The 22,392-nt window shown below is 38.0% G+C and overlaps 1 protein-coding gene across 7 annotated transcripts in view; it reads right to left on the bottom strand.

Annotated features, from left to right (window-relative positions):
- The window catches only part of PDE4D (phosphodiesterase 4D), a 1,409,587-nt gene that overhangs the window by 253,634 nt on the left and 1,133,561 nt on the right, over positions 1-22,392 (bottom strand). The window contains exon 1 of one of the 7 annotated variants that reach the window (XM_046671310.1): positions 17,876-18,572. The exons of the other annotated variants lie outside the window; for them this stretch is intronic. Coding sequence (XP_046527266.1) covers positions 17,876-17,940 — 65 coding nt within the window. The 5' untranslated portion in view covers positions 17,941-18,572. Of the gene's footprint in view, positions 1-17,875; positions 18,573-22,392 lie in introns of those variants that run through there. 7 annotated transcript variants of the gene reach the window in all.

Here is a 22,392-nt window from a genome sequence, read left to right as displayed (position 1 = left end):
ACAGATGCTAGCGTTGTCTTTTAAGAGTGATCACAGGGCTAAATAGTTCTTAGTGATTTCTGGAAATGGTTTTCATTGGCTGAGAGAACCACTGAAAAGCAGAGATCTGAGGCCTAATAAAAAAGGCCCTTCAAGTCTAGCAAGCCAAACCTTAGGAGGCTCTTAAACATTGCTTAGCGAGGAGAGACTTGCAGCAGCATGGCATCCTGAGGGCACCTTTACTCCATCAGGCTTTCCTTCTACCACTCAGGAGCAGGTTCTAGAACCAGAGATCGGGGTCACATACATATAGAAAACAACCCAGCCAAAGACCAACAGCGAGGATTGACAGTGGGGGACCCATCACTTCGGGATTTCCAACTTTTCACTGGAAATCTGAATGCGAGGGCCATATAAATGCAAGGTCTTTAGAGAATATTCTTTCATTTCTTTTCTTTTTTAAATGATTGAAAAAGATGACCTTTCTGCTCTTCATACCTGCTGGATATTCAAGGCTTTTTGTATGTGCTGTAATCCTCTTCTCCCCAATTTTTGCTCAGCTGGTTCCTTCAGTCCTCAGCTTCCCTGATCACCCAGCTACAGTACATCTCCAGGATACACACGCACGCATGCCTGCACATACACACACGCTCGTCAACTCAGTCCTTTGTACATTTTCTTCACTGCATTTACCATATTGGGAATCATTTTGTCTGTTTAATCATTTTTGCTCAGTAAGCTCCACGAAGGGAGGAAGGTACCATTGTATCCCCAGTGCCTCAAACATCAAAGAGACTACATAAATATTTGTCCGTATAGAAATATATGGAAATGACCCTATACAAAGTGAGAGAAGACTATCCTAAAAGGAAGTCTTATTAAGCCATTTTCTTAAAAAAGCATTTCTATCTCTATCTTCTTGTGACATCTTGTGGGCTACTATTTAAATAGAAATCATTTATGTGTATTTAAGGATGGAACACAAAGTAACATATTTCTAAATAATACAGTATTTAGAAAATAATATATATTTTTAAGAAAGTCGTGTCAAAGAAGGTACCAGTCTAGATTTAGCTAGAAGTGAAGTCGATTCACGTAAATTTATTTTCTAGAATAATAAGTTTAGATTAAGCCAAGATCTACACACATTAATCTTAAAACTAAGGAATAGTTAGGTTTTACCTAGAGCTGTCATGACATTTTCTCAATACCATTTCCAGTGAAAGATCTTACGTGAAAATCATATACGTATTATATCATATATCATTTTGTAAACGGCTAAAATTCTTGTTTCCTCAAATAGTAACCTGTATTAAAGAGTAACTTGTGTTAAAACTAACATGAAATATAAACAGGAAAATCTTAATACAAGTTTTTCCTTCCTAACGATAATCAGGGTAACATTTATTCGTTTTGCTACACGCCTGACATTGTGCCAACCAAGCCTTTTCCTTGTATTCTTTCATCTAACCTTCACAGGAACCCCATGGGTAGTGTTTCCCCTTGTCCAAGATCACCCACCTTGTAAGCAGAGGAGCCTAGTTTTGAACTCAACTTGACTTCAGACCCACCCATCTCTCCAGTACATATTGTTGGCAATTCCAAACTGCCCTTGAATTTCAATAGCTCAGCTCTATGATGTCACATACTGTGCTTTCCTAGGGCTTAAAGAAATAGAGATACTCTGAATGCAGTCAAGCAGATAAGGTCTGACATCAAAATATCAAGATTTAAAACTTGGGACATGGAACTTTTACATGGAACAAAAAGGAATATCTACAAAGCCATGCAGAACATGACTATCTGGCCTGCTCTTGGAGCAGGAAGCTTAAACATGTGACATCCAACTTTCTAAGTGCTTTTTACTTCTTTCTGTAAAATGGTTAAAGGGTTTCTTAGATAACTGAGAAAAAAGGACTCACTTTCTCTTTTTTTTTTTTTTCTGAGGAAGATTAGCCCTGAGCTAACTGCTGCCAATCCTCCTCTTTTTGCTGAGGAAGACTGGCCCTGAGCTAACATCCGGGCCCATCTTCCTCTACTTGATACATGGGATGCCTAGCACAGCATGGCTTGCCAAGCGGTGCCATGTCCGCACCCGGGATCCGAACCTGAGAACCCCGGGCCGCTGAGAAGCGGAACGTGCGAACTTAACTGCTGCGCCACTCGGCCAGTGCCTCACTTTCTCTTAAGATTCCACATTAAATATGCAACCTAACTTTCCATCTACCCACCTCGCAATAAAAGCAACTCAGAGTCACTCAGAGTCCCTCCCCAATCTGTTAAGCCACCAGAATTATTCTGAGGGACCAGTTCTTATTTTCTAACTATTCCTCCTCTTAGTCAGAACTCACATATTACAAGAACTCTTTCCTTCTCCTGATCAATATGAATGAATTTATTCAGGATACTATACCAAACCAGCCACTGCTAGGATTCAGACCAAACTCTATAGAAGTTTTCACGGCTTTAACTTCCTTTCCCACTGAACTTTACAGGCAATCACAAGCTTCAACATGAACTGATATGCAAGATATTACCTTTCCTCTTATCTGAGCACCTGAATCTACTCTGTCATAGCCAGAACAGACTGTCACCCATTTAAAAAGATTGTCCTGAGAGGTTTTTTGCTGTTCAAATAGGGTCATATTCTAAATTAATGAATATAGAAAGTCAAGGAAGACTTTAAGGCAAATTTTTATCCAGGAATATTTCAGAAGACACTAAGGTATTCATTTGGTATACCATTAAGTCCTGCCTTGAAGGATAGAGCCTCTTTGTGAATTTGAAAGTCACAGGGTGGGTTACACCTATGCCGTATTTTGGAAGCAAGGGAGTGAACATAAAATTCCTAAAGCGACTGGCACCGAGGGAATCTGGTACTTTAATTTAAATATTGTGAGAAGCCCAGGCTTGCATTTGTAGGTCTGTATTCTGTATTCTTTCCTTATCTCTTATGTACACATTCATTCATTAACACACAAATCCCATGAATTATGGAAACAAATGTGCTTGGTGCTTTGAGCAATTATCCAGCTTATTGAAGTAAATTATCTAAAACTTTCCTTTGTGTATTGGAAATTCAGGCACTTTTTGGCTATTAGAAAATGACACGTGGAATTTTAAATGAATGAACCTCTGTGCTTTATACACAAAATTACCAACCATTTACAAAGAAAGCCAAATCACCAACGGAACAAAACCAGAAGTGAAAAACAACAACTTCACAAGTTAGTTACTTAAGGGATGACCAAGGGCATAAAGCTCAGAGAAGGGGAGGTTCAAATGGGAAATTAATTTAAAATTTATTAAAATCTCATCAAGTTATAAACAAAATTCTTACAGTCTTTCTGGCTACAGGCTAAAGTTTATATAAAAGCTGTTTATGGAACTGTCCACAATATGTACTGAGGAGGCAGGATATACTAAATGGGTGGGTTCTGAAGTCAAACTGAGTTCAAAACTAGTGGTATAGAGCCAGAGCTGTTATAATTGCACAATACGCCAGAGGTCCAGATGCGTGACTGGGAATCATGTAATAATGTGGTTCACTGTGAAAGTCAGATGATAATTCAATATTCTGTTGGCAAACAGGTTTTCCATTGTTGTGTGGTGCCCTTATGTGGCAGTTGTCGTCCTTGAGGGCAAATCCTTGACACTGAACTACAGTAGGACACGAGTGCTATTTTCTTCTGATTCTCTACATGGAATCTGGCTTTGACAGTTCTTTGGAAAGTTTCCAGTAGATCCCTGTTTGATGACACGGTCTTGCTTAGATGAATGCAGGTACAGCCATGATTACACATTACGTTATAAGGGAATATTGCTGCACTCAACCATAGTAATAGTAAAATGAGTTTATTTAGGGAGCTGACAAACAAACCAGCAGCAGTTATTTGGGGAAAGAAGTTATTTTCCTTATTAGTGAAACAGAGCCCTCAAACATTTTTCAAAATTTAACTAGAACTCATAAAAATAAAAGTCTCCTGGAGATTATCTGTAAAGACAGACATTTTGGTAATAAGTTAAATTATGTCAACTATTAATTTTATGAGTTATGTTTGTTTAAAATTCACTCCTTTCTAGCTATTTTTCTGATGTTCCCTTCTCATGTGCCCTTTCCATATATATATTAAAATTTCCTAGTTTATATAATTTATGTTTGAAAAGTGAAGGGATAAATATATCTAAATAAGAAAGAAATCTGTTGGTTTTAAGGTTTATTTAAACAAAATAAATTTAAATATTTAACTTGGCTGACACAGCCTTGTTAGGAAGTGATTTAAATAAACAATTTATTTAAAATGAAAATATCCCTCTAGCCCAAGGAAAATATTTTGGCCTAAAAAAATCAAATATTCCTGATTTATTTCATACCACCTCAGCCCAAATTCAAGTCATGAGGTTTTTAAATTATTCTGTCACCACCGGATTTCTGAAAGTAACTGAAACACTTTTAAATTATAAATGTATTCTCTTATCAGGAAAGTAATAAATATTCCAGGGATAGAGAAGTAGGTAAAACTAGAAATTCTCTGCCCCTCAGGAATATTTTAGAAAGTCACCGGACTGAAGATTTCAGGAAGATGAGGACTATATCTTTCATCCCTGTCTCTCTAACAGCCAGCAGGGGATCTGGGGCAGAAGCTGTCTAATAAACATTGTTAAAGGAAGCAATGAAAAACGCACCTTTATTTGGCAACTAATAGAAGAGCTACAGAAACAAAACTTTTCTTGAAGGACTGTTCATTTTAAGCTCGAGAATCAGATTAAATAGTCAAGTGGCTAGAAAATGTTTTTGTACGACAATAAAAACAGATCACTTTCTCTATGATTAAGAATCAGGCCTTAGTTTCTTAGCATTCCAAAATATTTACTCTAGAAGTGTGGTAAAGCTCAAAGCTAACTTAATAATGGGAAAAGTTCACAATATAAGCAGGGATGCTAACGCTGATTTGGGGGGTCAAGGGTCAACTCCATTTGTTAGAGCTCTAGGACAAGCTTGACTCTTGGGTTCAGCATCCCAGCTGTGGTATCTGCCTGATGTGACAGCTGTCTTGGGTTTCGAAATACTCGCAGTGAGCTGGAGTGAGCCCAAAGTGGTGGTCTCAGTACTTATCTCCAGCAGGTCTCTCAGCTGCACAGAATCACTCCATTGATAGAGTCAGAAGGTCAGCCACGTAAGCTGGGTGATTAACATGTGCAATACGCTTAGCATTTTCATATGCACCGTTGATTACGAGTTGATGTACTGAGATAAGTCATTCAGGCAAGGAGAAAATCCTGAGAAAACTAGGAAGTGTAGATTCTAGAATGGGAGACACATAAGGGAATGAGGAGAAGTGCTGAGACCAGAATTACCAGTGGAGGTGGTAAACCAAGAGTGAAAGCCACAGGAAACAGGCAAAAATCCTCCCTGATAATTTAGAAACTTTACAAGTCCTTGCTACAGAGAATAAATTCTGTTTTCCCAACTCAGTACAATTCCTAGTAGAGTGCCATCTATTAAAAGAAAATGAGATGCAGGCCCAGTGGTGTAGTGGTTAAGTGTGCAAGCTCTGCTTCAATGGCCTGGGGTTCGTGGTTTCGGATCCCAGGTGCAGACCTACACATCGCTCATCAAACCATGCCGTGGCTTGTAACATTTTCTTTGTAATGTAGAACAACTCACTGTTCTTCTCTCCTCATGCAACGGACAGATGTCGAATGCTGATGATGGAACAGGCATCACGTGCTGGCACAGGGGTGCAAAGATGAACTAACCCAGTCTACCCTTCAACATGCTCACTGTCTGAGAGGAGAGGCAGGTGAGACAGACAATTGTGGCAATGCTTCAGGAGCTTTAATAGGGAAATGTACAGGGCTCACAAGAACACAGAGAAGGGATTTTTAATTCTGCATAGGGAAGTCTAGGAAGGCTTCTGAGAACAAAGGCCCATCCAAGCAACAGAGTTTGGACACTAAAATGTATTCAAACAATTATTGTAAATTGACATCAGTTTTAAGTGCTCATATAATCCCGTATACCAAATTATAATTTACAATTATCACATTTAATTTTCACCCTGAATTTATATTTCAAACAAAAGCTTGCTTAAATAACTATACATCAGTGAGAATTTATGAACTATGTACATACATCCCATCAACATGGGATGAACTCTCAAACATCATTTTGCAGGGGAAAAAACCAATCAGACACAAAATAGTACATACTGTATTATTACTTTTATATAAAATTCAAAAGCAGAAAATAATAGTGTGTGATTTTTCTTTTACTGAGGAAGATTGTCCCTGAGCTAACATCTGTGCCAATCTTCCTCTATTTTGTACGTGGGTTGCTGCCACAGCATGGCCACTGACGAGTGGTGCAGGTCCGTGCCTGGAGCCAAACCCAGGTCGCCAAAGAGAAGTGCACCGCACTTAACCACTAGACCATGGGACCAGCCCCAGTAATGTGTGATTTTTGAAATCAGGATAGTTACATTTGGTGAGGATGGGCAGTAGCTTAAAGTGGCACAAAGGTGGCTTTAGAGTTGCTGGTAGGATTATTTTCAATCTGGGTGGCGATTATAGTGGTGGCTGTTGATAATTACATTACTAATTTTTTTTTCTTTTTTTGGTTTGAAACATCCAAAAGGAGTTTTCATAGTTTACAATATTCATAAAATATGTTCTTCATAGGTGATGAATTACCAAAATTTTCTAAAGATTACACACACACATTTGTATGTATGTATGTATAAATCCTGTTTTTGTTACAACAGCTTGACTTAGATGCAAATTTAACGGCAGAGTTTAGACAGAAAGAATTATTAGGAGATCACTAGGGCCGCTTAAAGGGTAAGCAGCCACATTACGCCCTCTTTTCTCTTGTGAACATTACTAGTTGATAGCAGCACTTTTTCTCTTCAAGCCCCAAGGCAACTCCCAGTATTTTATTCCATGTGACTATTAGTAATTGACCACAGATGAAAAAGATTAACCATCTTGGTTCTAAACGATGGGACTATCGAATTCTTTTGTTATTTGCATGAGAAAGACTTTATATTTACAGAGAAATTTCACATATATTTCTAGGTACGGACATAATTTCATATATTTACATATGTTTGTAAAATGATTTTCCCAATTATAATAACATCTTTATAAAGGCATGTTTGCTAAGGGCTAACATGTTTGCTTTTTGTATTTTATATTACATAGAAACACTTATTGCTTCACACACAATTAAACTCAATTTTAACAACAGGACTCAGATAAACAATTGGGACTAGTTTTTCCAAGCAAGAGACTCAGAGAATCTTTAGTGGTCCAATTTTTCCCCCTCAGGTGGTAAACTGCACCCTTGATCATAGCTTTTAACCCAATGTACAGTTAATTATAGCAAAGTAATGCTTTTACACATTTTCATTGGTAACTACACATAATAAAATAAGTAGACAGCAGAGACTATGGAATGCTAATTGCTGCTCTCACTACGCTACTGCCTTCTCTACATTTCTAGCCCCTACACCTTACAGCTCACCTAAAGAGGCACTCCAGGCCACAGGAAGAGATCTTCTAACCAGATCTCATTTTTTTGCCTGTTGTCTTTCTAGAAACAGATGGAGAAGGAGGCTTAAGCCCTTTGTGCTGAGATAGGATGGCAGGTAAACTAAACAGGAGTCCCACCCAGTCTGGAGCCTCGTAAGCAGGATGAGACTCAGGCTCTGGAAATAACAGTCTCTGAATTACACAACCAAGAATGCTACAGGAGTCTATGGCCACACCAGCCTGTGTGTGCCGACTGCCTCCAGAAGAATGTGAGGAGCAGGGCATCAGGAGAGGTGGGGAGGCCCGGCAGTGAGAGCACAGTGAGACTGAACCACCAGGCAGCCCCACGTGGGAAGGGTACATGGAGAAAATCTTTACACAGAGGCACGCAGGGACAACGCCCTTCCTTTCAGATCAAATGCCTGCCTAGGACTGTACCCTTAGAGGATCCTGACCAATTTTTCAACAACTAAATCAGAGATATTACAGCTTCCAATTAACCCCTTCTTATTCTGCCTTAGAAATGATACATATATATATATTAATATGTCAAATCAGCTAATTAACTTAAAGTCGTTAGTCCAATGGCTGACTCCCTGTGAGTGCCTAGGAAATGTTGGCTTGTATTATGCATTTTTGAGTTTGTATATTAGTATGACTTTTTAAATAATCAAGAACTATAAATGTGAAAACTGATTCAGTCTTTAAGGCCTTCTTTTCCGTAAGGTGGTCTTCTTGGGCACATCTCAGAAATGAGCATTTATACAAAGCTAGGGATTCTGGGTAAACCACATTAACACCGTGATTCAAAAATATAAACTTCTGTTCAGGTGGGTCAAAAAAGTAAACATGTGGGAGCCAGCCCCGTTGCCTAGTGGTTCAGTTCAGCACGCTGTGCTTTGGTGGCCTGGGTTCAGTTCCCAGGCACATACCTACACCACTCAGCAGCAGCCATGCTGTGGTGGTGACCCACATACAAAATAGAGGAAGATTTCCACAGATGTATGCTCAGGGTGAATCTTCCTCACCAAAAAAAAAAAAAAAAAAAAAAAAGAATGTGAATCCGTGAAATTCTCTTACTTGCCATGCAATCTTGCGTAAGTCAGTTTATTTTACTAGGCCTCAGTTTCCTCACCTATAAAATGAGGAATAATAATGATGGGTGCCTCACAGGATGTGTGATGAGCATCTAATGGGATAATTCTTGTCAAGTGCCCAGCATAGTCCTTGCCACATAGCCCACACTCAGTCAATAGGAGTTACTGTTATTTTTATTTCTGTGAGGACTATATCGGGAGAACAGAAAGGAATGAAGTTAGAATTTCAAGACGTGAATTTTAGCTACTTAACTAGCTATGTGACTTCTAAAAAATTGAATAATCAGAGTTCAGTTGTCTGGGGAGGACTCTGGTCAAAACAATGTCTTGAATTTCCTTTTGGAGAGTGCTGAGGCCTCAACCTCAACACCTCTCTGTACATAATCCTCCAATCTAATTTTTTGCGAAGTTACGACAGAATTATCATGGTATTAGTTAACTTCACAGACGTAAGTTTAAGAATTACATTAAAGTTCCATACAAATTATAACAGAACTGCTTTCACACATTTGCCTGATAGACTAAATTTTAGCTCCCCATTTGACCCCAAACTTCATTTTGGGGTTTTAAAAAACATTTCTCTAACAAAACCACATAAGCTTTGGCATTATTTCTAACAACTTTTCTTGACCCTACTTCACTAGAAATGTTAAAGAGTAGCAAAACTTTTCCACTTCCAAAACGGGGTCGGGTGGGGAGAATTAGATTATAGGTTATTATGTGTGGTCCCTTTCATTTCAAAGATTTTATGGTTCCGTTCACTGATCAAATGCCAGAGAGGAAGAAGACAGTGCAATTTATAGTCTGACGGGGGGAGTTGGTCAATAAACTGAACGCGTCAAGAACTAGTTAGATCTCTAAAGAACCGAGCTGTGTCAAAGTCCATTTTCTATTTCTCAATACATTTCTATGGTCTACGGTCGGGCTTGTATGGAAATCTCGAGAAAGAAGGCAGACATATACAAAAGGTAGACATGTTCTTGAGATGCGCAAGGTTAGAAGGAGAAACTTGAACAATCCAGGATAGGAAGGAGAGGGGTAAATAGCAGCCTGCTGACTACTTTTTGGAATACCCTGAGGCAGAACCATGTGTGGCCAAAGCAGCTGAGAAAATGAGGAAAATCAAATAAAGTAAGAACAAGAACAATAGCTATAAAAACAAATGTGGGATTTAGAATTAGACCACAGGTTTACTTCAGAACTGTGATTTACAAGCAGTGTAACTTCAGTTCTACCTCATACTGTGGTTTTGAAGACAAAAAGAGCTAAATCATGTACAGTACCATGTCCCATGTCTGACAAACAGCAGATGCTCAAAGCATCGTAGCTTTCATCGTTACAACCGTTACTACTTCCACTATCGTTGCAGACTTAGGAGCTGCTGCCCTACCTAGCAGGTTATCCAGTTGCGAATCAGTTACCTGCTGTTCCATGACAAAGTGGTCGTATCTGAAGAAATATTACAGCAGTGGCTTGTTCCCCTGCTAGAATGCCATTGGTTAAAAGTGGACACATTTTGCATTCATTTATCCCAACTGAAACAGTTATCGGTCCTATAAATTCCATGACACAAGAAAAAATTCTGTGCCGCATTGCAATGGAATGAAATCACGGATGTTAAGAATTATTGTTTTCTGTATTCCATACATACATGAATATTTCATGCATATTAATTAAAAGGAGTTGAATTTCTCATCTTGGATGTATTTTAAATGGGAAGGAGAATTAGCTACAATGGGAATACTCTTCTGTGTGAAGCCTGAAAACAATTACACATTGAAATGATATTTTATGAAGCATTTCTTTTAACAAGTCACACTGGTGCCAACTACTTTACAATTCAAAATGAATATTTTGCAATATGAAATGAAAAAAACCACAAAGTCACTTACTAGCAGTTTTCAAATGTCGTGAACTAGAATCTACTTATCTATTGGTTCACTCTCCCTACATCCACTGATAACTAAGAAGAAATGGGTTAAAATTTAAGCACGGGAGATTAGTATTAGATATAAACAAAGCTTAACTCTGTGGGTTGTAAACCATTAGGACCATTTCTCGTAAGGAAGCTTTGGGAGCTGCAATCTACACCTGGTTTCTAGTTTTCTGATTTCTTGTTCTTCCTCATACGTAGCAAAGAAATGGAAAGATTTGCCATTGACTCCCTTTACCCTCTGCCCGAAGTTCTTAAAGCTGAGATGAGGGGTAAAAAAATGCCTTCTACATTCAAGTCCATTTGTGGCAGCTTTTGCCCAGAAGGTGGCAGTGTGATTAAACAGGGTAGGGTGCTAGATGGTGGATGTCTGGTTCAAAATGCGATGGGGTTCTTCCATATTGGCCTCCCCTCTGATCTTCCCTCCAACATCTCTAGCCATACTTCTTCAGCTCTTCCCCACAATCTTTCTCTTATTTTTTTCTAACTTTTATTCTGAAGACTAGTTTAGCTTAGCTTCCCCAATCACATCCTCGCCCATCACCCAGGATGTTCCTGGGAGAGCCAACCCCCTTAGAAGGCTGAGGGTGGATAATAATATATATAATTTATATTTCCCTTGTGATGCTAAGAAACTGCATCCCTAGGTTCTGGGATCCTGCCTATTCTCCATTCTTTTGAAGTACATCCTAGTTTAGGCCAAACTTGACCACAGAGTGAGGCATTTTGAGAGCTGAGACATATCGCAGGCACAGTCTCCCACCAGCTATCTTTACATGGTTACCCTTACTAGTACCTTACCTAGGCCCACTTCTTTGTGCCCCTTGGTACCTCAGCCCCTGCTGTAGACCCTGATCTCTGGAGAGACTTAGTGCTTTTGGCAAGAGTATAACTTACTTCTACTATCCATTTTCCAACATATCCTCAACCTCTGTTTTATCTCTTGAGAAGTTGGATAATCTCTGGAAGGGCTCCTACGAAAATCTAGGTTGGCTTTTAATTAAGACTATGCCTTCTTTGTGACTGTATTTCTCACCAATCTACTTAATAGCTCCCAGGTCCCATTCCTGTTACCTTTATGCAGGTTTTAACAATTCTATATGTTAAGCATTACTACTATTCAGAATATTTATACATATCTCTCAGGCATCTTTCCCTAAGGAAAACCTCCTTGAAGACCTCATTAACATTCTTCCTCTGCAGCTTCATCTTAGAATCTACTTTCTCAATCTTGCTAGTGACAGTTGGGTGGATCCATGACTAACCATTCCTATACCCATGGTTACGTTCACATCCTCATTCCTTCTGATTTAATAAAATTCACTATACGATTGGAACGACTGATAGAGGGACTAATAAGTAGGGTATTCCTTTACTTCTGCTGAAATGCAAGTTTTAGTGATGGGGCCAAAACCATGGTGTGCCCCAAATCAACAGGCAGAAGTATTTGAACTGTTGTATTTGAACTTCCCAAAAAGTTTAATTACTAGCAAGTTTATCCCAGTCCACACAGGGACTCAGAAAACACAAATAACTCTCCAGTGGTAGGGCAGCAATACAGAGAGCAGAACTATAAAGGATCTTAGTAGTTTATTAGATTAGTGGTTTTCAAACAATAGTCCTTGGACCCCTAGAGCTCTTTAGAGGTACTGCAAGGAGAAGGATTGGGTTTGGGCTGAAGATAATGGTGCAAATTCAGTGGTTATTTTATTGTTATATGCATGTTTATATATTTTTACTTATAATTTCATACATATGTATGTCTTAAAAATTTTCTCTCTATATGTCAAATATATCTATAATTTTAAATCTTTCATATATACTCATTTATATTAGCATTTGACTTGTAAAAAGTGTTCCATTGAAAAAATATGTTTGAAATTCACTGGTCTAGCTCACTCGTTTATTTTACAAGTGAGTAAACCTGGCTAGGGAGGAACCAGGTGGCATCTTCAGGGACACAAAGCAAGCAAGATGTAGAGTGGACAAGGGGCTTTTTCAGAGAATCTTATAATTTATGACTTTAAAGAGTACCCCTATCTGTGATCCACTCTGTGCTTTCCTCCTTACGTTTTAAATAATACTCAAGGTATCTTGATCACTTCCAAAAGCTGTGTATCTCCAGGTCTATTATATAACAGATGTGATACACACTTAGGTAATAGGATCAAAAAAGTTTATCACATGGTCAAAACTCTGAAGCAAACTTGAAAGTAGTCAATACCTAAGCCAAGTCACAATGTATATTGGAAAGGCAGAGCATGCAAAGTTCATTTGTTTCCCCTTTAGAAAAGCTTCTAAGATAAAAGAGGAAAGGAAACTTTGTACCATTTTTAAAGCGGACTTAAAGCAGTATGAAACTTCATACACAGTCTGAGACAGAATTTGTTTCTAAACTGAAGCCTTACAGAGCTTGCAGAGAACATCGTAAAACCTGTTAATATAATTAAAAAGATGATCTATTCAAACCTGGGAGGTGTTGACCTTCTGCTCCTCGTTTCTCTACAATGGGGAATAGATGACCTTATTTGCTACCAGTAGAGAATATACTGGCCTAGAGACTGTAACTACAAGAGTCTTTCAAACAGTCATTTTCAACACCCATCGGCCCAAAACTTCATAGGCTCTCACACCTCTAAAAAGTCAACTTTCAATGTATTTCTTCAATCGCCCAGTATGTAACCAAGTATTTCACTGCATTTAGATATATTCACAAAATAGACAGTTTTACAGTCATTAAAAACGGTAATTTTATAGATAGTAGAGAGAGGCAAGATGTTGAAGTAAAAGGAGCATTGTCCTTGGAGCAGACTGGCTTGAGCGCTTTTTTTTTTTTCTTGAGGAAGATTAGCCCTGAGCTAACATCTGCTGCCAATCCTCCTCTTTTTGCTGAGGAAGACTGGCCCTGAGCTAACATCCGTGCCCATCTTCCTCTACTTTATAAGTGGGATGCCTGCCACAACATGTCTTGCCATGCAGTGCCATGTCCGCACCCGGGATCCGAACTGGCGAACCCCGGGTCGCCGAAGCGGAACGTGCAAACTTAACCGCTGCGCCACCACCGGACCGGCCCAAGGCTTGAGCTCTAATTCCAGCCTCCCCTGGCAGTTAAATGGCCTTGCCCAAATTATTTCATCTCTTAGGCTCATTTCCTCGTCTGGAAAATGTGGACTAACCACTCCTTTAATGTTACTATAAGAACTTAACAAGACATTGTATGTAAAATTCTCCACAGAATTCTCATTCACAAAGACACTCAATAAAATGAAAGCTAGAAGTATTATTATTAGAAAAGTAGAAAATGCTAACGTGTAAATGAAGAGTCAGAGCACAGAAATAGTATTTACAACTGTTCAAGATATGTAAGTTAAGTAAAAAGTGAAAACAGTTGAGGATGGGAAAGTGGGGGTTATGAGTAATTTTCCCTCCAAAACGTTACATCTTTTTTATTCTCAATTATAAAACTAGTAGTTTTAGTCTAATTAATGCTTTTCACTGTGATCATGAGGCCAAAATAAGAATTCTTAGCCAGGCTGAATTTTTATAACGTTAGGAAGAGAAAGTTAATAGAACAAAGCAATCATTTAGTGATCTGAGCGGCACTGCTTTTCAGAAATCTGTATTTGCTCAGTATTGAAATGCTTACTCACCATATTTTGGACGCTGAGCAAATTGTTGTTTATCAGATATATAGATATCTACACATATAAAGATGAGCTTGCTAGGGCACATGGTAGTTATATTATTAAGATATTTAAAATTTCATGTATAATACTTGCTTGAAGAAAAAATTCATACAACAGAGAAAAACAGTGATAAGAAGAAAGTCTACCCTCCCTTCATTCCCGCCATTTTACCCTAAAAGGTAACCACTGCCAAAGACCTGAAACAGAGCCTTCCAGACTTTTTTTCTTATGTCTATAAACCTAAGAATAATTTTTACATATTTAATAATCTGTTTCGAAATTTGCTTTATAAAAAAGTCCACAGCTATATTTTAGACAGTAGCATCTCTTTTTCCCAGATTACTTAATGAACAATCTTAACTATAACAAGCATATGCCAAATAATGAATGTTTGACAGCAGAAAAGAACAAAGTCCAGTTTTATTGACTATAGTTCTCTTTATATCTATATTTGGTAGGCGAATTATTTTTTACTTAAATTAAACTATATTATATAAGTCTTAGATGAATGAGAATTACCCTTGGGATATGTTTGTAAATGGTAAAATGCTATAATATCATAATATTATTATAAGATATAATTGCTGACTAAATCTGAATTCAAGACATGTAAAATTCAAATATTCATGGAAATGTAACTGCCTCATCTTTTTCTTACATAGAATTTAAAGGTGGGCTATTCTTACTGAAACGATTGAAATAGAAAGGCAACTGATGTCCCAATCAATGAGTTTGCTAATTTTATTAACTTTAGGAGTATAAGAAAATACATATATTAAGTATTCTCAATTTCATGCAGATTTTGAAAGGAATACTACAGGATAAATACCATGATCACATTCTACTAGAACCTGGCACACAGTAGGTACTCAACAAATACCTGCCGAATAAATAAAAACAACCTAGTATGTATCCTTATAATATAATACTTTAAATTTGCGACACCAATATTACAAAGAAACAGATTAATTTCCAGATTATTTTTATTTCACTTTTTTGAAATTCATAAAATTTTAGCTATAAGTAAGGCTTGTCCTTTAAGTAGATGAATTAAGAGAAGGGTATACAATTTTATTAGGAGTTTGCTATGAAATCCCTTTTTAAAATGTGAATATCTCATAGGGATTTAATCAGGGCTATAAATGAGGTAGTGTGGATTGCTTTTTATGGCACTGCTTGGAGAGAAACAGGAAAAAGTAAAGGAAAAGTAATCTGAAGCATTGGATTCTTGCAGAAGGCAGTTAGCAAACTTCCAAAGGTAGCGTTTGGTTTGGAGGCAATCGAGGAGAAAACAGGTTTAGAGAAAGTAGGTCATGGAACAGAAAATAGATTTACATAAGCAGAATTAAGATGGTAAAGCCAAAAGATGGGTCCCCAAGAACAAAATATTCTCAAGGGCAGAATGAAATAAAACCATCTGCAAAAGGGATAAATGGTAATTCAGCAGGTCTCTCTGGGGGAAGTCAACTGTTAAGAGGAAGAAGTAGGCTTTGGCTTTTGAAAAGGAATGGGGGTGGGGGCGGGGGTGAGAAGTCAGAATAGAAAAGCTGGTGAAAAGACCTTGCCCGGCATGGCTCTGGGGCCTGTATGTGCATAGGCACAGGGAGAGAAGGCACTGCTTTTCTTTCATAATCAAGGAAATATAAATAAGTGTGTGTACGTATACACATACACAGTATATTTTCTCTATAAACCCAATTTATAATCTACATAGACTCTACCACATATGAATAAATAAATAAATAAATTTGTGTGTATAGTATTTGAATGATAAAAGGGATAACAAAATGGTTAAACTGTAATTACAGCAATTACGACCTAAGGTCAAAAGCTTTTGAAGCAGCAGTGATATACCCAAGCATTTATATTATTGATAAGTCAGACGTAAGATTAATAACTGGAGAGGTTTCCATGGTGGGCAGTTAAATCTAGGAACCATTAGCATAGAGAAAGACATTTATTTCTTACATAAAAACCATTTTGACCCCAACTCTATGTAGACTATTTAAAAGTAAACGCAACAATATACATACGCACAAATCTTTTTAAAAATAGATATTGAATTGTGGACCTATTTATTTATGAAAATCCCTTATAGAATTTAGAACAATAAAATAGTTGTGGAAAAAATAGACTATGACAATCTCAGAGGAGTAAAGGGTGCCAATGTGACTAGTCACCTGAAATGAATTATTGCCGACTGAACTCTAAATCTGGAAAATACGTCTACTGGCAGTTTAGGAAAAAAGAGAAATAGGTTGGTTAAATACTATTTATTCAAGTATCAGGTTCTGTTTTCACACAGGCAGGATAGAAATCACAAATGAATAAAATTTACTTATTTTATAATTCTGATTACTCATTTATATTAGAGATTTATGTTAGCTATGGTAATTAATAAAAGGATTCTAAGTATTCCTCCTTATTTATTGTTTGGCATAAAAGAGCCTACAAATTTATTTGCAGATGCAAACATTTCTTTAAATAAACTCAAAGTAGAATTTATTGCATGTATTCTGAGGAATCATGAGAGACATAAGAGACAAAATCTGCACCTATAGGTTGTTAAAACTCACAGAAATACTACAAAGTGGCAATTCTTGATTCTAGTCCACCATAAAACTCTAGTATAATAACAGCAAATGCTAACCCAACCACATAAACGTGGGCTGAATTCCTTACGCAAATAATTTAAGCACTTAGATTTGTGTTTGCCTGCTCATGTGATAATGCATATATATTTCCCCTGCCTGCTTCCATCCTATCCCCAGGTACTTGCCCTGAATCATTGCTTTTATTTCCCCTATCTGAAGCATCATTATTTCCATTTCAAAGAGGTGAGCTTAGTTATTGATTTACAATCAATTGCTAACATAAACAAAATAAAATTAACCTCTGAAATAGCCATAAGTATTTTGTAAATACCTATTTTAGACACAAAAGTTACTTTACTGGGAAAATATTCCTTGAGGGCCATATGCCTATGTGCATGTTACATCAATAATGGGGAAACAGTAGAACGAAATACTAGAATAAATTGAAATTAACACACTTTTTATTGGGATGAAACACTAAAATTACCAAAAAATGTAACTACTAGGAAACATTGACAAAATAAAACCTAGGAGATGACTAAATGATAAGCAACTTAATACACATTTAGCCACATAGTTAAATTCAAGTTGGTCATATGATCAAAATAGATACCGTTATTAATTTCTCCAAGACATCTGTGCTAAAAGCCCAAATATTCCTTCTAAAGACGCTGGCAAAGACTATCCACTACCAGCCTGCTTGCAGCAGGCAAGCAAGATGAGAAAACAAGCAAGAAATCAGACAGTGAAAAGTGACAAGTTTTCATTTTCTAAACTCCCAACATATTTTCAAGTTTCTTCCTCCTCCAAAAACTGTCACCAGATGAATTACTATAGTCCACATGGAGTTCAAAGAAAGTGTGAGCACCTCTGTTTTTGAGCAGACAAAATTGAGATAAAAGAGAATGAAAGAGTCACCACCACTGTGCTCTTTCTTACAAAGCCTTAACGTCACACCTAACCCTAGAACCTCAACAGTAATTCTAAATACTCAAGTATTACGTCAATCCCAAAAGGAAAGAAGGGGAGAAGCATGAGAGAAAAGCACGTTACCAGGCGGCCTCTGTCGTCCTCAGGGAACTCGTAGACCGGGATCTGGGCTTCACAATAATGCTCATTTTGGAAAAAGAAAAAACTCTTCAAGTATTCTAATTAATACATTTCAGCTGTCTTTCCACAAAGACGGTTTTAAATATACTCCATTTCCAAGGGAGGCTGCTTGAAGAAATCCAAATTTCCCGGAGTCCAACTCCGGCTCCCAGTCCAGAACATAGGGAAGCTTCTAAAACACAGGAGCTCTTTTCTCTTTCATCCTGAACTTACTCCAGCACTACTAGGCTGTTAGGAAGTGACAGTTTCTCCTCTGTTTTGCATTGCCAAGGGAGGAACTGAATTTTAAATCTATTCTTCATCTGGTCACAAGGGAAACCAACACAGTGGAAAAGCCATTTGATCTCGTCTCTTTTGCAATTTTCTAATAACAAGTTTAAAGGCTTCCAACACACAAAAAGTACTCAGGTAGAGAGAAAGGAAAAGAAAATGACTGCGAGGTCCTGTAACACCGGAGAGCTGTCAGGGAAGTTCCATTTCAGGGCGACCACAGGAAAACACTCTTCTCCAGGGAGCCAAGAAGTCAGCGAGGGAACAAAGCTCTCCACACCTCAGTCAGAGCCCCAGTTTTACCTGTGAATGTAATTTCCCTTGTGTCCTCTGCTTAGAATCTGACTCCAAGCCTTTGTGAATGAGAACTATCATTCAATCGTGCCAGGCAGAAACTATTCCTCAAGGGCTGTGTGACGTCTGTAGGAAGGCAGTTCAAAACATCTTAGGGAAGTGAGAGAGGAAAAAAAAAAAAAAACAGAGCCCAGCCGGCCGTCAATTGCTGAAAGTTACAAAGCTCGGGGGCAGACCAGCGCCAGAGACCAGGACTGTAAACCAGCGAACAAACAGAAGAGACTGAAAACTTCTCGAAACTTACCAAACCATTTCCTCCTCTGGAAAATGAGGTGTCTGTGTGTCTGTGTTATTCAGGGTAAGATTCCCTGAGCACCTTTATAAGGAACACACCCCTTTGCCAATGAGTTGTTTACCCTCCCAAAAAAAATAAAATAAAAAATAAAAAAGTAATTTTCTCAAAGTCCAGGACTGAAAGCTAAAATTTCTTGTCAGGAGCAAAGTGGAGACGACTTGAGGACCTAGCAGCTGTTCATTTTGAGCATATTTAATGAAATGTCACGCTTTGGGGGTGGTTATAGAGACGCGGACTGCCTCTCAAAAATTCAATAGAGTGTAGCAGGCATCGTTGCATCATGTTGGGCTGGAATGTTTAAATTGAAAAATCTATGTACTATAGCTGGACAAGTGGCTACATGTACTGAAGATGTTCCCTTGCACAATGATTTCTAAACCTTATTTCTTTTTGAAAATCATATGCAAATTTCATTGATTTTTATATGCAAAGACTCTGGGTTGGCTAATTCAGAACAGCTCTTCAGTAAGGAATGAAATTCATATCATGTCATCTTAACATCTTTCATGACTGTGAAGACCAATCCCTGCCCCACCTCCTACATCCAAAATAAAAGCTGCTCTATTATTGCAGCCACGATCTAAGCTGATTCAAATTGCCCTGAAGAGAAGGCACTTTTGACCTCAGAGAATGTATATTCCTCTGGGTGTGCCAACCTCAGTGATTCTGCATATGAATTATCAAGTGAAAAGAATTTCAGCACTCTAATTTCTTAAATGACATTAGTTAGGACGTTGGTTCTCTAGTCTGACGTGAACTTGGTATTTATTTAGCATTTGCAGGCAGGATGTTGGAGTGCAATTGCGACCCACCCAAAGGACTTGGAAAATTAATGTAGTAAGGCATCCCGCCAGAGGCTCTGGCTGCTTATTACAAAACCTTCCACTCCTCCCCTCGTCCCGCTTCAAGGTGCATTTGTGACTTAGTCCCCTCTCAGTGACCCCCAGGCCTTTTAAAGTAAATGCCAATAAATTGCTTTCCATATAGTTATCTTGTTAAGCTTTTTAGTTTTTCTATGATGCCTCAGGGACATTCAGCATTCTTGGCTCTGTCCCCTGTTTAGTGTGTTGCTGGCACTTTAAGGCAAGTTAACCAATCATATATTTTGAGAGATTCAATAGTTGTGAGACTCATTTTTTGTCAGCGGAGGGGTGCTTATGGGAGGAAATTTATCTTTTTTTCTCCTTGGAATTTTAATGTGGAAAAAGGAAGAAAAAAACAAAGTGAATAAAAGTAAGCAACTACTATTACGTCTTTGAAGCACTGTTCTTTTCCACCTAAGGTCTATCAGATACCTTCTGGTTGCCATTTCAACGAAGAAAATGACAATGATCACAGAATGTAATGTCTGAATGTTGTGTGTTAAACTCTCCTGAAATGATCAGCCCTGTGTCCTACCACCCTCCAGAAGGCCGTCTGTCCCAGTGACATTACTCAGCTCACTGCCAGCCCATCACTGTCACATACACATGAGGCTGGTGCTGCCCCCATGCTGTTCCTCACTTACTTGCTCCGTGTTCCACGGATTCCAAGAATCTGCCTCTGAAAATCCTAACCTACATATTGGATGTCTCCTAAACACTGTCTAATAGTCCCATAATGACAAATGTATCATACCTGTCCCCAAAGAAAACAAGTTTAAGTGGGGAATCTGATAACATATGCAACCAACCACAATACTCAAAGCTTCTTGGATTGGTACGTCAAGGTTGCCATTACAGAAGAAGAAAGATACACAATAGTATCAAGCCACTGAGATTTAATTTTTTTTTTTAAAGATTGGCACCTGAGCGAACATCTGTCACTAATCTTGTTTGTTTTTTTGTTTCTTCTTCTCCTCAATGCCCCCGAGTTCATAGTAGTATATTCTAGTTGTAGGTCCTTCTGGTTCTGCTATGTGGGACGCTGCCTCAGCATGGCTTGATAAGCGGTACTAGGTCGGCGTCCAGGATCTGAACTGGCGCAACCCTGGGCCACCAAAGCAGAGCACGTGAACTTAACCACTTGGCCACGAGGCCGGCCCCAGAGATTTAAATTTTTAATTTTGCTTCTACCCCTAATATTTAAGGTAGTGACAACAATTTTTAAAATTTAATAGTATTTGTTCAATATTACAGTGTTTTCTTCATTCTAAGGCAATTTTTCACAGGAACATTTCTGAAACAATATTTTGTAATCCGAGTGTCGCAAACTTTTTCCTCTGAAAAGCTTCTCAGAATGAGTAGATATGGCACTGACCTGCACATTCCTGGAGTGTATAAGTCTATGATGGTGTACAGGCTGACAAAGACACCTGAATCTAGGGAGACCAGACTTCAGACATCATGTGGCCCTTGTCTGCAGGGCTTTGGAGAATATGCATTTGATCCAGAAGCTTCTATTATTTCTAGTATTCCCTTCACAAACTGGATTATATAATGTATAGATGTCTATTTGACTACCGTCACCACAACACTTCAATGGACTATGCCACAGATGTGTAAATTCATTGGGTCATCCATCTCTGTACATTTTGTTGACTCCAACCACTATGTAGTAGTATGAGGTTTCCTATACTTCAGTCATTTGGACAAAACCTCCACAAGTTTTGTCACATTGGCATACCATCTCTACCACTACTTACCTGATATTTTCCATCACTGACAATTTTTTAAACTCAACATAAATTTAAAAGATAACTTTATATTTATTTGGTAAATGAGTTTGATATGTTGGTTACATTTTTTTCCCCCAAATACAAGTATTAATAGGAAAAAAGAGTCCAAATACCACCTAAAATCTTTCCCATACCACTAACAGTGCCCGTGATACAATATGGGCAGTACTCAGGTGGACAGCATCAATTGCATACACATAGATTGGGGGCACCCTGAAATGTGATTTCCCCTTCTCTTGTCATTCAGTGGTGAGCATGATTTGCGAGACTAGTGACGTTTATCAAGAACGAAGAATTAAACATGAAATGGTAACTGAAACCAATCGAATGAGGTGTTAAGGAATGATTTTACCATACATCCAAGTTTTCTCAGACATTATTATTTTGAAATATTCAGCCCACTTTCAGATCTTCTGTCTTCTGAGTAAAATCGTGTTTTCAGATAACAATAGATAATCTACACACTTTCTAATGCGTCATGAGCAGACTTTTGGGAACCATGTCATAAACTAACAGACTATTCAGATCTGTCAAAATTGCTTAAATTCAGGACTGCAGATAGACTAAATAATGTTTTAGGAAAAACAACCATGGAGCTGTAGTTTTCTTAGTTTCTTAGTATTGTACATTATACTCTACCATTAATAAGAACAATTCACTTGGAACTCTTGCAGCATTTCTTCATTATTGAGGAACAAGGTGGTATTTTTCTTATCTGGAGGGGAATTTCAAGCAGATTTTGAGCAGTTTCTCTTATCTTGTTATACTCTCTAGGTATACAACTGGTTTCAAGGACTTTCCTATGGGCACAAACCTCCTTGGAGCTAAATTCCTTAATTCCTGAGAAGAAACTTAGAGTATTATATTTTGAAGGCTTCTGATCTT

The sequence above is a fragment of the Equus quagga genome, chromosome 9 (genome assembly GCF_021613505.1).
Source record: "Equus quagga isolate Etosha38 chromosome 9, UCLA_HA_Equagga_1.0, whole genome shotgun sequence".
NCBI classification, from domain to species: Eukaryota; Metazoa; Chordata; class Mammalia; order Perissodactyla; family Equidae; genus Equus; species Equus quagga.
This window is presented reverse-complemented; position numbering and strand designations above follow the sequence as displayed.